General features: G+C 39.6%; 1 protein-coding gene across 1 annotated transcript in view; it reads left to right on the forward strand.

The window, feature by feature from the left end:
* The first annotated feature begins 200 nt into the window (after positions 1-200).
* The window catches only part of LOC131064860 (uncharacterized), a 100,272-nt gene continuing 85,622 nt past the window's right edge, over positions 201-14,850 (forward strand). Inside the window, exons 1-2 of the mRNA XM_059220696.1 lie at positions 201-565; positions 4,457-4,572. Of these exons, the coding sequence (XP_059076679.1) occupies positions 4,462-4,572 (111 nt within the window). The 5' untranslated portion in view covers positions 201-565; positions 4,457-4,461. The remainder of the gene's footprint in view (positions 566-4,456; positions 4,573-14,850) is intronic.

A 14,850-nucleotide genomic window follows, 5' to 3' on the forward strand; every position in this document is an offset into this window, starting at 1 on the left:
ATGATGACGACCCGAAACCTTAGTTATAAGCAGTTAACTCGTCATAGAAGGTGCTATAAAAAATTTAGACGTTTTCGACATTGTTATGTCGAATTTTGAAAAGCGCGAAGTTAGGGTGCACAACTACTACTGGTGCTCTTCCACCAGTTGCTTTCACCCGGAAGCTGTTTCGCGCGGAAAACAAACTTTTAGCAGTTAAATGTTCCTCGCCTCTGTCTGATAATAAATTTTAACTCGCATTCGGTAGGCCTAGTTTCGCTTAGAAGGCTACAAAAATCCTTTCCTGAGCTCAAGAATCTAGTAGCTCTAAAACCCCGATATTTTTAGTTCAAAGTCTTCTCACGAGCTCAAGAATCTAGTGGCTTTAAAACCCCGATATTTTTAGTTCTACTTTTCATTTATTGTGAATAGATTGAATCCGCACCTGCAGGGAGGTTGTTTTTGGTTTGTATTATTCTAAAATAATTTTGCTTTGAGAGGGTTTTGTAGTATTTTACCGCAAACTCTGCCCATTTTTTCTCACCGCATCTTTGACAGCACGAGACAATCTGTGCAGAATCTTGAGGTAAGTCACTTGCCATGTTTTGAATGAGTGTTTTTTTCGGAATCTGTACGTGGCCAGTTCATTTTCTGTTGTGTTTTATTTCGTGTTAAAACAATTCTGCTGTTATCTGTTAAATGAATATATTGTCTCTGTGATTTTATCTGTCTGTTTTTAAATATGGTATTACTCCAAAACCTAAGGTAATTTTTGTGACACCCGACAAAATGACTCTATTGAATCAGTACCAACTACAACTGATGCTGTAAATGCAATGGTTGCCAGAACTATGTGCACATAGAGTTATTAGTAGAGATTGGACCATTTTCATATGATAAACTTATTACGTTCTTCTTCACAAACCTTGTACATGTACAGCATATTTTCCTCATAGTTTTGTGCCATTATACTGGCTCTTGTACTTTAAAGACCTAACGCCACAAGACAAGGGATTGAAGTGACAAAATGACTAAAATTTTAAAAGATTGTGTTGATAAGTGACAAACAGCTTGATTTTCTAGATGGGCACATCCTCTTACATGGTTGATTACTTGGTTAGGACTTAGTGATACAATCAGGTACCAACATGCTTTTGATTTTATTACATTCTTTTCTAAAACCACGTGTCTATGCTACTTCAACAAAAACAGGGATGCTACACTTGAGATATCATCTTCTCACAGACAAATAGAGCTAGCATCTCTGTATTTGCATCAATTTGCAATGATTCAACATTCTTTTTTTTTTTTTGATTGGTAATTTTGTAGTATATTGATTCAGAAAAAGATATACAATCATCCAAGGCCATACAAGATATAAACATTGGCCCAAAATTTAACAGTCCTGACCTACTATGGAGAACATTCAAAGCTAAAAACAAGGAAATAAAAACCAGTTCTGTGCATCTTTGCACTAAAATATTACAGTCATCCTTAAAAAGTATTTTTTTAAAAAACAGCAGTGGAGATAAAAACAAAACAAACACCACGGTCCCATGGCCGCTCAGTCGCTATCGCTCTGGTTCGCCTGCTCCTCGTCTGTGATCTCTGCTAGTGCTTTTCCCTTTGCAACTTCACTCTTCATCTTCGGGATGCATTCCAAGCATCCAAAGTTAGGGTCACCTTCCAGACTTGCTAGGAGTTGGACCCCTCGCCCTTCTTCAAATCTATCCCGCAGGTCTCTCCCAACCTCCATACGCGCCACCAACTTAAGTGCCTTCAATACTTCATCTGTTCTGATTAGCTTGACACAGAGCTTCTGGCTTCCCAGCCAATGCGAGCTCGCTCACGACATTGTTCCTTAATGCGGTTTTCCGGCCCTTGGACAAAAGGCAATATCTCTTCCTCAACGTCTCCCTTCCGAATGCAGATTCTTGTCTGAGGGACAACCCACTCCAAAATGGAGTCTAGGTTGATCAGATATTCCTCGTCTATCAACTTTGTCAGTGTGAGCTTTATTTTCGCTACCTCTGGCTCGAACTCGCATGCCTAGGCCTTAATCAGGGAGTACACCTCCATATTCATCCGATAACGAAAATGGATGTGCGACACCTCCTCTCCTAGCATTAGGCGCACCGCACTCCACAATTTCTCCTCTTTGTACTTGAAGAGCCCTTGCATTCTTTTGTCCGACACCGTCTGCAGAAATGGAACCAATTTCTTCTCGGTTCTCAGAGTGAAATTTGCCTTCATTGGACCTACACAAATTGTTAACTCCAGACTCTACAATGCGAATGACATAAAAAACATTTATCAATCAAATTATTGTAGGCTCAATACACCGCTCACAAACCAAGGTAGTTAATTCCTTTGTCGTCGTTTGCGATGGGTCATAAATGCAGAATCAATGATATAAAAGGAATGAGATTTCGTAGCAGATTTGCTGCACTCCGCCATCATCTCTAACAGGTACTCTGCACTCGGCAACTGCCTCATTAACTGCAGTGTCTTTAAAAGGAAGTACTTGTCATTTCAGGCTTCCTTGCGTGCATGTTGATTGTTTCATGCTTCTAGGACTGCAATTAAATCCACTTCCACACTCTGTCGTCTCCCTTCCACCACTTGGCCATTTGGCTTGTCATGTCACATCCGATGTTGGAGAGTAGGTCTGCCATTGCATTGGCACCTCGCCTGACGTGGGAGACCCGAAACTCCTCAAAGAGGTTGAGTTTCTCTCGGATGATCTCCACCCAACGGGATAATTTCCATGATGGGGTATTGCCCTTAGCAATTGCGTTGATGACCACTTGGGAATCTCCTTCCAGGTGCAGCCTTTGAATTTTCATGTTTAAAGCCAATTCAGTTGCCATAAGTGCCGCTTGTACCTCTGCTTCATTGTTTGTTCCATCCTGCAGTCGACGTGCTCCCTTGAAAAGGATGACCCCTTTATCATTTCTCGCAACTACTCCCACTCCTGAGGTTCCCGGGTTTCCCCTAGATGCCCCATCGAAGTTTATTTTTATCCATTCCTCGCTCGGCGGCTCCCATGTCACCTCCTCTTTTTCAAAAGAGGGATTAACCCTTAGGGACCCATTAACGGGTTAATGATTCAACATTCTTGTAGAAGGAATTTTAGACATAATTGTATCTGACAGGTCTATCCTTAAAGTATTAGGTTTTTGTAACTGCAAAGAAAAATTCTCTCTCAATTTTTCTGATTCAAGTCTACTTGTATGTGAAAAATTGCACATTATGGCATTTATCTCTTATGGCCTCCAATCTTCCAGATTTCTTCTCCTAGTGTTGTTTACCATTGCAAGGCACACAAAGAGTCTCCTATAATCTATAATCTGCTTTTTATGCACCCTTAAAAGGTTTAAGTTGCTTTTCACTGCAGAAAGCTGCAGAATATTGTTTCTTCTTGGTGTCATTTAACACTGTTAATGTCTGTGAGCCTTAGCTTTTTCAATCTTATCTTGACGGATGAGCTCTAATGGAGAAGTAATCAACTCAAAACTTTCCTCTCAAAGCATATTTTCTTTCTAGTCTTCTATACTTTGGCACCTATGCAAGCATTGATTGTCAGGTATTGGGCCTCTGCTTATTGTTCAGTTGCTATAATTAATGAAACTTGTGTCCATACTTGTACAGAACATTCGTTGCATTATGGAAGAATTATTACTATTAGTCCATCTTCAATCTCTCCAAACAGGCTCCAAAAACTATATTTGGATTTGCGAAGAACACTTTGGGGGAGTAACCTTGTAAGCTCTAGGTAAATTAGCTTATCCATTCTCACATATGATTGGATATGATGGACTATTTTCAAATTTTAAAGCATTTTTATTTCTATCTCAACAATTTGGAAAAGAACCATACTTTTAACAAGTGCTTCCATTCTAGTTTGGCGTGCTTGCCTATTGGCTATTTGTCCTCTAGGTGTGGAAATTTGCCAAGTCTAATGATAATTATTACATCATTGCTCTTGAAGAACTTAGGAAGACAATATAATACCTTAAGTAGAAGTTTTTTGTTCTCAGTGGCTGCGAAATACCAAAATCAAGATAATTCCAATGGCATGCTTGAAGAAGATTTAGTTTGTCATACATCAATGACATCTAAGTTGTTGAGATGATTATGTTTCTTCCTGTGAGATTTAGGAACTTTCAGTGTGGATTTTGATCATTATGTTGTCAAGTTCAGTAGAACTGATGAACAATTTAATAGTCTGTGTAAAGGCTGTTGTTTAAAATGTGAGCTTGTCTGACCACTTTTTTTGGTTAGCTTTGTTGGTTTTGATCTGTTAAAATACTAATGGACATTTTCATTCTTTCAATATGTAGATATAGTTGTTTAAGTTATGTAGGTGAGTAATATTTGTATACGTTGACACGACCTGGTATTTGATGTATTTTATTATAAAATGACATTAATGGTATTTTGTAGTTCCTATATTTATATGATTTCCGTACAGCAGGTAAAATGGGGAAGAGAAAGAGAGATCAAAAGATAAAAGAGAGTGAAGGAGGAGATTTACATGATTTCCACACAGTTTTTGTGAACAAGTTGCCATATTCTTTCACTAATGCTCAGGTACTCTACTTTGCCATTTTTCTTTGTTTCTTTGTATGACCCTTGTTGAAATAGGATTCATTAATAAATAATAATAATAAATTAAAATATAAAAGAATAAAAATAAAATTTAATATAATAAAAATTTAGTTAAGTTTAATGAATGGTCAAAAGGCATGAAATGAAAAGTTGTGACTCCCTCAAACATGAGATATAAAAGGGAGAGAAGAGAACTTCATTTGGGGAGGAAAGAGACTAAGGAAGAAAGAAGGGAGCAAAGGAATTAAGGAAGCATTAATGGGAAGAAGATAAGGAAGTGACTATTGCAAAGGGACAGCAATGATGAAGGGTGGTAATTGTGAAAGGCTGTGACCATTATGAAGAGGTGTGACTCTCCCTCACATTGGAGGATTTTAAGGGGATAAGTTTTCATTTGATGAGGAGATAAAAGGGGAGATCAATTTGAGGAATAATATATTATTCTCAAGGGCAACAAGGAAAAGTGGTGACCCTTCCACCAATAAAGTATAAAGGAGAATTCATTCCAAGCATTGAAGGGGACTTATCAATCAATGGAGGAAATCAATACAATTAACATCAGTTCTCCTATGAAGGCAAAGAACCTTCAGCAATCAAATACAAATCGAACCACTCAGCAATAGCACTCATCCAAGAGAGCAATGTTCAGCTTTCAAAGAGGGAAACAACATCGAATTGAATCTGTTCAAATTACCACAGCAGTCTGAATATACATAACCTGCAATAATTCTACAAGTATAGTGGGCAAGATTTAGTGTCCTTCCAAAAGGGGACATTACATTCTCATATGCATTATGGTAGAAGCTATAAAATTAGTTGCTTCTATTGGAAAATCAGAAATGATTCTTGTTGAGCCCAACATTCTGTTCAAGCATGATATAGTAAATAAGAGAGATACAGTTTAGACATTAAAGCACTCTATAGATAATTACATCAATTAATGGTAATTATTATTCATAGCAGCAACTTGCCCAACTTTGAGATACCTTTACTTGGCTAAAAAGCTTTGAATCCTACTCTAATGCTCATTTTCCACTACTGGAAAACTTCTCAAATAACACATATTATTATGTTCTGGAATTCTCTAGAATATTGACTGCTTGATTGCATTTTCCATTGAGATATCTAGTCCCTCTATATATATACACACACTCTTAAGTAGGCTGTCAAGGATGATCTATATTTTTGATGGCTATATTATTTGCCATTCAAGAAAATTTAGGAAAGTGTAAACCATTCTATCTTTTGCAGGATGATGTATTAGATATCTGATCATTGACTCTGAACCTCTTTGTTTGTGAATCCTAGGCTCTTGACTGAGTTCCCTACGACAAGTTACTGACATGAACAAGAATTAAGATTACTTCATGGATTAGGTAGCAATTCTCTATCCAGTTTCGTGTAAGTTGTTGATTGCATCACTACTAAATATTGCATTCATCTCTTACCAAGTTTTCTGTATGTATTTGAGGATGCAGGATCAAATGAGAAATATTATCATTTAATGGGTTGATGCCTTTTGATCCTGAATAATTTGAGCACTTGGCCAATTGTTTTCAGTGTGGCTGGACACCTGAATTTCTTTTTCTTGTAAGCATTTTGGAGCTCCAAGGTTCTGGTATGTAGGGTCTCTACGTGTGGATAAGCTCTATTGGTGTGATGTGATTATGCTGGAATCACAAGGGGACTTACATTCGACTGCCTGAGCGTTTAATCTGCTGGAACTTGAATCCTATCCACTAGCTGGAAGATAAAGAAATATAAAAAGATATAGGGTTTGAAGAATCTAATCTAAGACCTAGAATGCAAGAAGATGGATGAATGACTAGGTGGAGTCCTATTGGGCTAGGTCTTACCATCAAACTGAACAATTCGACATCAGCTCAGTGCGATCTTCTAGGGTAGTTCTGAAGATGTTCAAATCATCACTGTCAAACACTGATCACCATTCAAGTTAATGGATGAACAATAGACGCGTAATGACTCGAGATTAAGCTCATTTGATGCCAGTTGACCGCGCAGGGCACACTTACAATCAACAAGAGGCTAGTGGTTTGGACTAGGCGGATTCCACGCGAGTGCATTCAATAACTTCCTTCATTCAATCTAATTAACCATCATCTAAAATGAAGATTCAACAAGGGACCATGCATATTGCAAAGAAACGACACATTTCACCATAACTTCAATGAAAATGGAGTTCATTTACAATTTAGGCGACAATTTCTTGCCTTTTCCTCCTATTCTATTCTAATTTCTATCTATTCACTATTCTAGCTACTAACTCTTAGCTATTAACTATTGACTAATCTCTCACTATTAACCTTTACAAATGAAGAGCCAGAGCTTTATATAGGGAGCTCTTTACAATTCAATGGCTGTGATTGATTTACAATCAATGGCTAGGATTACAAGATGGAAAACCCTAATTAGGGTTTGTTACAACAAACTCCTTTAGCCAATGAGAAAATTACATTTCATGAGTGTGGACCAATAGAATTCAGGGGTAGGTGCCTCGAAGTTTGTGCCATCACTGGTGAGTCAGGTACATTGAATCTGGACATGTTGAGGTGGAGCTATGTGATTGGAGGAATAGTGACTGGGATGCCACCTTGTTTGATACTTGCTCATATCTCTTTTGATACTCAATTTGGTGATGCTAAGAAGCTAACTTTGATTAACTCTTCTGAAACTATCTGCCTCTTCAACGTTCCTTTGCATTGACCTCAGTTGATCGTCCTCTGTCCTTGATGTACTTGATGAATGATGTACCTCCTTGACTCCCATGTGTTTGATGAAGCCTCCTTATGGTCAGATCACTCCTTAGTAGCCCACTTCCCCTTGAAATGCTTATAGGATCTTCCTTCTGATATCATGTGATCTCTTTGAGGATAGTTTGCTCTATTGCTTGCGACCCTTTGAACACTTGAAGTCTTCCAACGCTTTAAAAGCACCTTGAGTCCTCTCTCACGTATTTAAGTGTCCTCGATGATGATGAAACTTGAAGAGGTCGCCCTTGTCCTGGCCTGATCCTCCTCCACCTTGATTTTGTTAATCTGCAAAACAAACAAAGGATGATTAAGTATACATGATATATTTGTTCTAACATGATATTTCTCACCTTAAATCATCAACAAGAGGGCATTAGCATGAAATTCGCTCAAGATCCTTTCCAAGGACACGCCCTATAGTGAAATTCGCTTTGGACCCTTTGGAAGGGTCAGGAGCGAAATTGGACAAAGTTGCTCAATTAGACCAAGATCAAATCATTTGCCTCCAAAGTTGTTTAAGAATGGGTTGTGTTCAAAGACCTAGTCAAAACATTATACCTCCTAGGAATTTCACTCTGGATCCTTTGGAAGGGTCAGGAGCGAAATTTGCATTTTAGCTCAATTTTCATCATTTCTTTGCCTCAAATCTCTTCTCAAGGCAAGAATACATCAATCTTACGCCATAGGGACAAAATCTAGGCTTCAAACAAGGGGCAAAATAGTGTTTTAAGAAATTTCGCTTTGGACCTTGGCCAAGGACAGGACCTATAAGGAATTTCGCTCTGGACCCTTTGGAAGGGTCAGGAGCGAAATTGGTGATTTAGCTTCAATTCTATCACTTTTGCCTTAAATCACCTTTCAAAGGCAAGTACATATCAATTCTTTCCCAACCATGCCTTAGAAATCAAGATCTTGGTCTCAACAAGGAGAGAAAAGAGGTTTTAGGAAATTTCGCTCTGGATCCTTTGGAAGGGTCAGGAGCAAAATTTGCATTTTAGGACAAATTCTTCACATTTTGTGACCACAACTTACTCAAATGCATGCCTAAGGATGCCTCTAAGTTCAATTCACCTCGATCAACATTAGGCTTGATACAAAAAAAGGAGTTTTTAGGAATTTCGCTTTGGACCCTTTGGAAGGGTCAGGAGCGAAATTTGCTATTTAGCTTTAATTCCATCATTTCCTTTGCTCCAATCCACCTTGCAAGGCAAATATGCATCAATCATCCCTCTACTACGCCATAGAGATAAGGTTCTTGGTTTGAATGAGGAGGAAAATAGTGTTTTTAAGAAATTTCGCCCTGGACCCTTTGGAAGGGTCAGGAGCGAAATTCTTCCTTAGGCTCATTTCACACTTCTTTTCCTCTCAACCCACCTCAAACTTGACTTATCAAATCTCCTCTTACAAAGATCAAGTCAATTCGCCACCTATTTAGCTTAAAACAAGGTCCATTCAGTGTATTAGGCAGAATAGAGTCTAGTTGAGGATTTCACTCTGGACCCTTTGGAAGGGTCAGGAGCGAAAATTGCATTTTCAAGCTTAATTCTCATTCAAGTTGCGTAGGACTTGTTCATTTCCCCTTTATCTTGTCATATTCAAGCCAACTTACTATCAAAGTGGTGAGGAAAAAAGGTTTTCTAAGAATTTCGCTCTGGACCCTTTGGAAGGGTCAAGAGCGAAATTGATGCTTTAGGCTCAAATTGACTTCATTGACTTCATTTCCAACCTTTGCCTATCAAACAAGGTGCTTTGCTTTCAAAAATGCATGGGAAAAGGATTAGTTCATGGGTTTGAGCAAGGTAGAAAGCTTTATGAAGAAATTCGCTCTAGACCCTTTGGAAGGGTCAGGAGCTTGAATTTTTTTTCGCTCTGGACCCTTTGGAAGGGTCAGGAGCGAAATTGAGGAATTTGACTTAGATATCACTCAAACATTCAAACTTCTCCCTCAATCACATTGTCCTTACCTCTAACAAACCATCTTAAGGAGGCACCTAGTCAAAATGTTGAATAAAAAGTGCATTTTAATAATTTCGCTTACGTACCTCTGGAAGGACAGGACCTATCTAGGAATTTCGCTCTGGACCCTTTGGAAGGGTCAGGAGCAAAATTCATGTTTTAGGCTAAATTTTCTCATTTTCCCTTCAACTTTGTTCTTAGACTTGGTTTTTAGATCCTTCCTTCATCTTAATCAAGTCCATTTGCCTTCAAGGTGATATCCATTCAATGCTTTTGAAGACAAATTAGGTCTTTCTAAGGATTTCGTTTTGGACCCTTTGGAAGGGTTAGGAGCGAAATTGGTCCCTTAGGCTCAAATCTTGACCTTTTTCCAAATTCCCAAGTCTAGACCTGATCATTAGGCATTTCTCAAGGATAAATAGGTCAGCTTCACCTCAATCAATGCCTAGAACTTCATCATTCATCAATTGGACCAATCTCAAACCCTCAAAGATGATATTCACTCACAAAGCCTCATTGACTTCCTCAAACTCAAACAAGACATAACCTAGCAACAAGAGCAAAGCCTGACCTAGGGAAGACTTTCAAAGAGACCCTGACCTGGACCATCTACTGACGTATCTCATCTCAAGCAGAGCCTGCCATCCTAATGATCTTTCTGACAACTCTCCAATGCAAAGGCTAATAGCCAAGACCAGGCAACCAAGCAAACTAAACTAACCCTAGAAAGCAAAAAGCAGGTGTCCCCATTTACAATGGGGCAATGTGTGAATACGTCACAACAGTTAGGTACCCATGTGTTGTGACCTTTTTCCACACATCGTCCCATTGCAAATGGGGACCTTGTCTTTTCCTGCTTTCTAGGGTTTTTGTTAGTGTCCCATGGCCTTCTGCTTTAGTTTTGCCAAGCCTTGCTCAGTTTTGAACGGTTCGAGACCTAGAGATTGAAGGTTAGTTTTTGCAAGCCAAGTGATAGCAGAGTCCAGATATCGTCAAAGTGCCCAGAAAGGCCAAAGGACGAAGATCGCAATTGATTTGGACGAATTTGAACATTTTTAGAAAGTTTGCTTTTTTGCTTTTTCCTATTTTTTTGGAAGTTTCGTTTTTGGCATTTTTAGCCCAATCCTCCGTATGGCTATTTTTAGAAAGTTTTCCCTATTTTTTAGGGATGCCTACTTTTTGCTTTTTCGGAGTGGGGACCTAGGGTTTGCACTAATACCATTGACATGCTTCGATCACGATCAAGAATTTCCAAGTTTTGACCTAAAAAGCTAGTCTCCTACATTTTAGGGGTCATGATGTTTCAGATGGTTTGCCTGAGTGTGGATTTCAAATTTCAAGTTAATCTACTTAAAATTGGTAAAATTGTGAAGTTTTGAAATTTTCCAAATTTTTCTAAGTCTGGCTAATGAATGATGTTGAGTGTTATGGTAGGTGATGAAATTTCCGCCCAAGGTGCTAGTGATGGAGGTGTCTTCAAAGTCCGCCATGCTTGGTGGAGAGGTCTCTAAACTCTGCCCTATGCATTGAAGGCATCAAAGTCCACCCTCATGAGAAGTGAAGAAAGTCCGCCATGTTGGAGGGAACACCAAAGTCTACCATGCTCGAGGAAGATGTCAAAAGTCCGCCTTGAAGAGGGAGCATAAAACTCCGCCCTCCTTGATGTCTCATGAAACTTCGCCCTCCTTGATGCCTTCTAAACTCCGCCATCCTTGTTGGAGGGATGTCAAAAGTCCACCCATGATGGTGTGCAAGCCTCTTAAAGCCTCCCAAAACTCCGCCTTAGAGGTTGTCTCTTCAAGCTTTGCCCTATGGGATGATACCTTCAAACTCCGCCCTTGGTGAAGTCATTCAAAAGTCCGCCTTAAGGAGGTAACCTAAAAGTCCGCCTTGGAGAGGTCATCCAAACTCCGCCTTGCCTAGAGCCTTCAAAAGTCCGCCATGTGGTGAAGTCATTCAAAGTCCGCCTTGGTGAGAGCCTAACAAAGTAAGCATGAAAACCTAACAATGAGGAGCCTTCAAAAGTTCGCCCTATGAATGGGATGAAAGAAGTTTAAGGCAAACAAACATGATGGTAGAGGCACCTCTAAACTCCGCCCAAGCATCAAGTTGGAAGATGGAAACTCCGCCCAAGCATAAAGTTGAAGTCTCAAAACTCCGCCCTACTCTTGGAAGTCAAACAAAGTCAACAACAAGTTCAAAATCGAATTCAAATGCTAGTGATGTCATCAAATCTTCCTAAAATTCGAACTTCTAACTAATTTTGGAAAGTTGAAAAAAGAGATTTTCGAAGATCAATGAGCTGGGAAATCAAAATGGAAACTCGAGTTGGAACTATGGATTAAAATTGGAAAGAAGATATTTGCAGATCGAGGTGATCTTTAGACTAAGTTCCAAATTAGAAACCTTTTGGATGATGCCAATCTATAGGCCTAGTTTGAATTTATGGACTGAATCCATTTTAGAAACTTACACAAGAAGAAGATTTTCGAACTCAGAGATGACAACACAACTCGAAATTGAATTGGAAACTTTCCCAAGGTTTAAGTTGAATTTAGAAACATGAGTTGGATGGTATTTACGTGTTTCTAATTGTGAAATCAACTTCATTACAAATACATTCTTTATTTCTTCATTCTCACACCAAGAAGCTCGAACTTTCTGAGCAAGCTAAGGAAAACATTGAGAAGTATTTCACAGATTGAAGGTCATTTAGAAGAAAATCTTGGTGTTGCAAGGATATCTCTTGCAGTTTGGGTGAGCTTCTTGAGGAATTCTGATTTATTAGCTTCATTCTTGTCAAAGAATCTGCAGATTTTGGAGTGGAACTAGCTGGTAGAAGGCAGAGTTGTTAATTTTCTGAGTTTTCTTAAGATCTTCTAGCCTTATTCTCATTCATTCGAAGGTGAAATTGGATTTAAAATGCAGATTTATTGCATTTTTCTGAGTTTTCCAGATTTGTTGGAAGTAATTTTTGTGGACTAATTCAAATTTTTAGTGAGAAAAATCATTTTGTTGACTAAATGGAAGGAGAGTTTTGAAGTTATAACACTTGGTTTGCTGGATTGCAATCGTAAATATCCTTAGGTTGAATTGTTTACATGTGAAAAATCCATTTTTGTGGCTAAGTATGAAAATGAAATAAAATCTCCAAGCACTTAGCCATTCGTAGCCTCGATTTTCTTTAATCCAAGATCTGATTTCTAACTTAAGCTTCATATTTACTTGCAGATTTTAGACACGATGAAGTTCCAAGTAGACAAGGATGCTCCTCCTGAGTCGAGGATGACCTCGAAATGGAAGAATGTTAGCGACACTAACCGCGGGCATATTAATCTGAGGGAGTTCAAGAAGAGGATGTTCGGTTTAGACAACCTCGTGCCTACCATGGTCACGCGAAAGATGATGAAAAGTGGCATCGTGCATGCTGCCGGTTTCCTCCCTACCATGTAGTGCACTGAGTTGGTAGTTGAGTGTGCTAGGCACTACAACCCTGTTAGTAGGGATATTGTCGCACCAGATGGGAGAGTGTTGGCAAACATCAGTGATGAGGCCATCAGGGAAGCCTTCAAAATTCCAGAATATCATAATGCTGTGTGCGTAACCAAGGATGAAGCTGATCGCATGTATCAGGATCATTTGGAGGAGTATGACGCCATCGTCAATCATTCCTGGCTGGACAAGCCAAGGAAAGGTGCCTCCAAACTACAAAGGAAGAGTTTGGTAAGGGCATACTTCAAGGAAGATATTGGAGATATGATTGTCCTGCTGAACAGGATAATGGGGAATCCTCAAGGCACTCCATTTGAGCCCTGGATGTATTATTTTATAAATGAAATAATGAACGGAGTTAAGATGATAGACTGGGCTCGAATGATAAGTGATAACTTGGATAGCCAACTGAAGAATTTGGAAGCAAAAAGGACCTTCTTCATGAACTCATACTTGTTCTATTCCTTGGCTAGAACCTACAGGTACAGAGGCCTCACCTACAGAGGGGAAGTGGGAAACAAAGAAAATCTGTTTCTCGTCTATGATATTAATCTCCAGCTTCACATGGAAGAAAAGTTCTATTTCAAGAGGGTAAATGACACATTTCTCATGCACATCACACGGACGCTGCAAGGTGGACTACATAAGAGACTCTCTCAAGGGTCTATGGACTTCATCAGTAGATTCGGATATTGGTATATTCAATACCCGAAGTTCACTTACATAAGAATTCAGGGGTTTTTCGGATCTCCTTATAAGCTCCCAGCTTATCCTACCAACCAAGTCGTGCTACTGGAGGTTGTAAGGCGATTGGAGGGATATATGATAGTTCAAAGAGATAAGCAGAAGAAGGCAGGAACCTCCTCTCTCACGATTGGAAATGGACTAGAGACGTGCCCGTCATCACAAGCCCCTGCCACTGCTGAGAAAGAGTTGGCTTGGTACCCTTTTTACTAGTACAAAGCAAGAAAGAATTTTGATCCGTTCCATAGGATGAAAAGGGTCGAAGGGATGGCATTTGAGCACAGAGCTAATTTGGAAGATTATTGGGCTAACGAAACCGATAGTTTCGAAATCAGGAGTAGATATTGGTCAAGGATTCCCTTGAGCATGGTAAGAGCAACAAAGGTATTTAGAGTTGCTGATCAAGTGGAAGATAGTCTTGAGCTTCAGCAGCCAGGCTTTGAGAAGATGAGGAATGAGCCACTAGCCTTGATCGATTGGTCAGAGGGAGAGAAGTCAGATCTGGTAGACCTCATGAGGTCGGTGGTCGAATACTCTAAGTGGTGGACATCTGAGAGGACGAAACAATTGAAGTCTAAAGGTGTGGCCTTGACCTATGATTTAATGGGAGTAGATGACTCTCTGTCCTCCAACCCTTGTATCTCTGCAGGCAATGTTCAGAATCCAGAGAGTGTTGGGTCTCGGAAGAGGAAGGAATTAGTGGGAAGCTCTGGAAAGGCTAGAGGAAAGAAAATTGTCGGGGAGAGACAGGAGTCTAACGAAGGTCATTCCATCCTGAGTGCCGCGTCTGCTGTGCCAGATCAAAATGCAGTTGAAGCGCAAGAGATGGACACGTATATGGTGAATAATGAAGCGAGAGTGCCTTCTCCTTCAATTGAGGAAATAATGAAAGAAGCTGTCCAAAGTCCAGACAGGGAACAAGTTTCAAATGCTGCCATAGAAGTTGAAGAGCCTGAGCCCCCAGTAGTTTTCCTTGATGGTATAGTTGCTGGACCGAGAAGGACAGATGATGAGTTTGATTAGAATACCATAGAGCAGTTAACCATTCCTGATTGGCTAAGGGAAAGGATAAGGGCTAAGGTCCCTAAGGAAGCCCATTCTGAAGAGAACACAACAACATTTCTAGAAAAGGTGAATGAACCAGTTATAGTCAAGCCACCTAAGCCAACCAGAAAACTCTCTTTGATTCAGAGGGATAGTGTAGGATTTCAAACAGTTCAAATAGCTATGCCAAAAGAAGGAAAAACTCGGGACAATATTGCCTCGGAGGATTATAAGATCACCACTATAGAGTTGG

Source organism: Cryptomeria japonica, chromosome 5 (assembly GCF_030272615.1).
Source record: "Cryptomeria japonica chromosome 5, Sugi_1.0, whole genome shotgun sequence".
Classification (NCBI taxonomy): domain Eukaryota; kingdom Viridiplantae; phylum Streptophyta; class Pinopsida; order Cupressales; family Cupressaceae; genus Cryptomeria; species Cryptomeria japonica.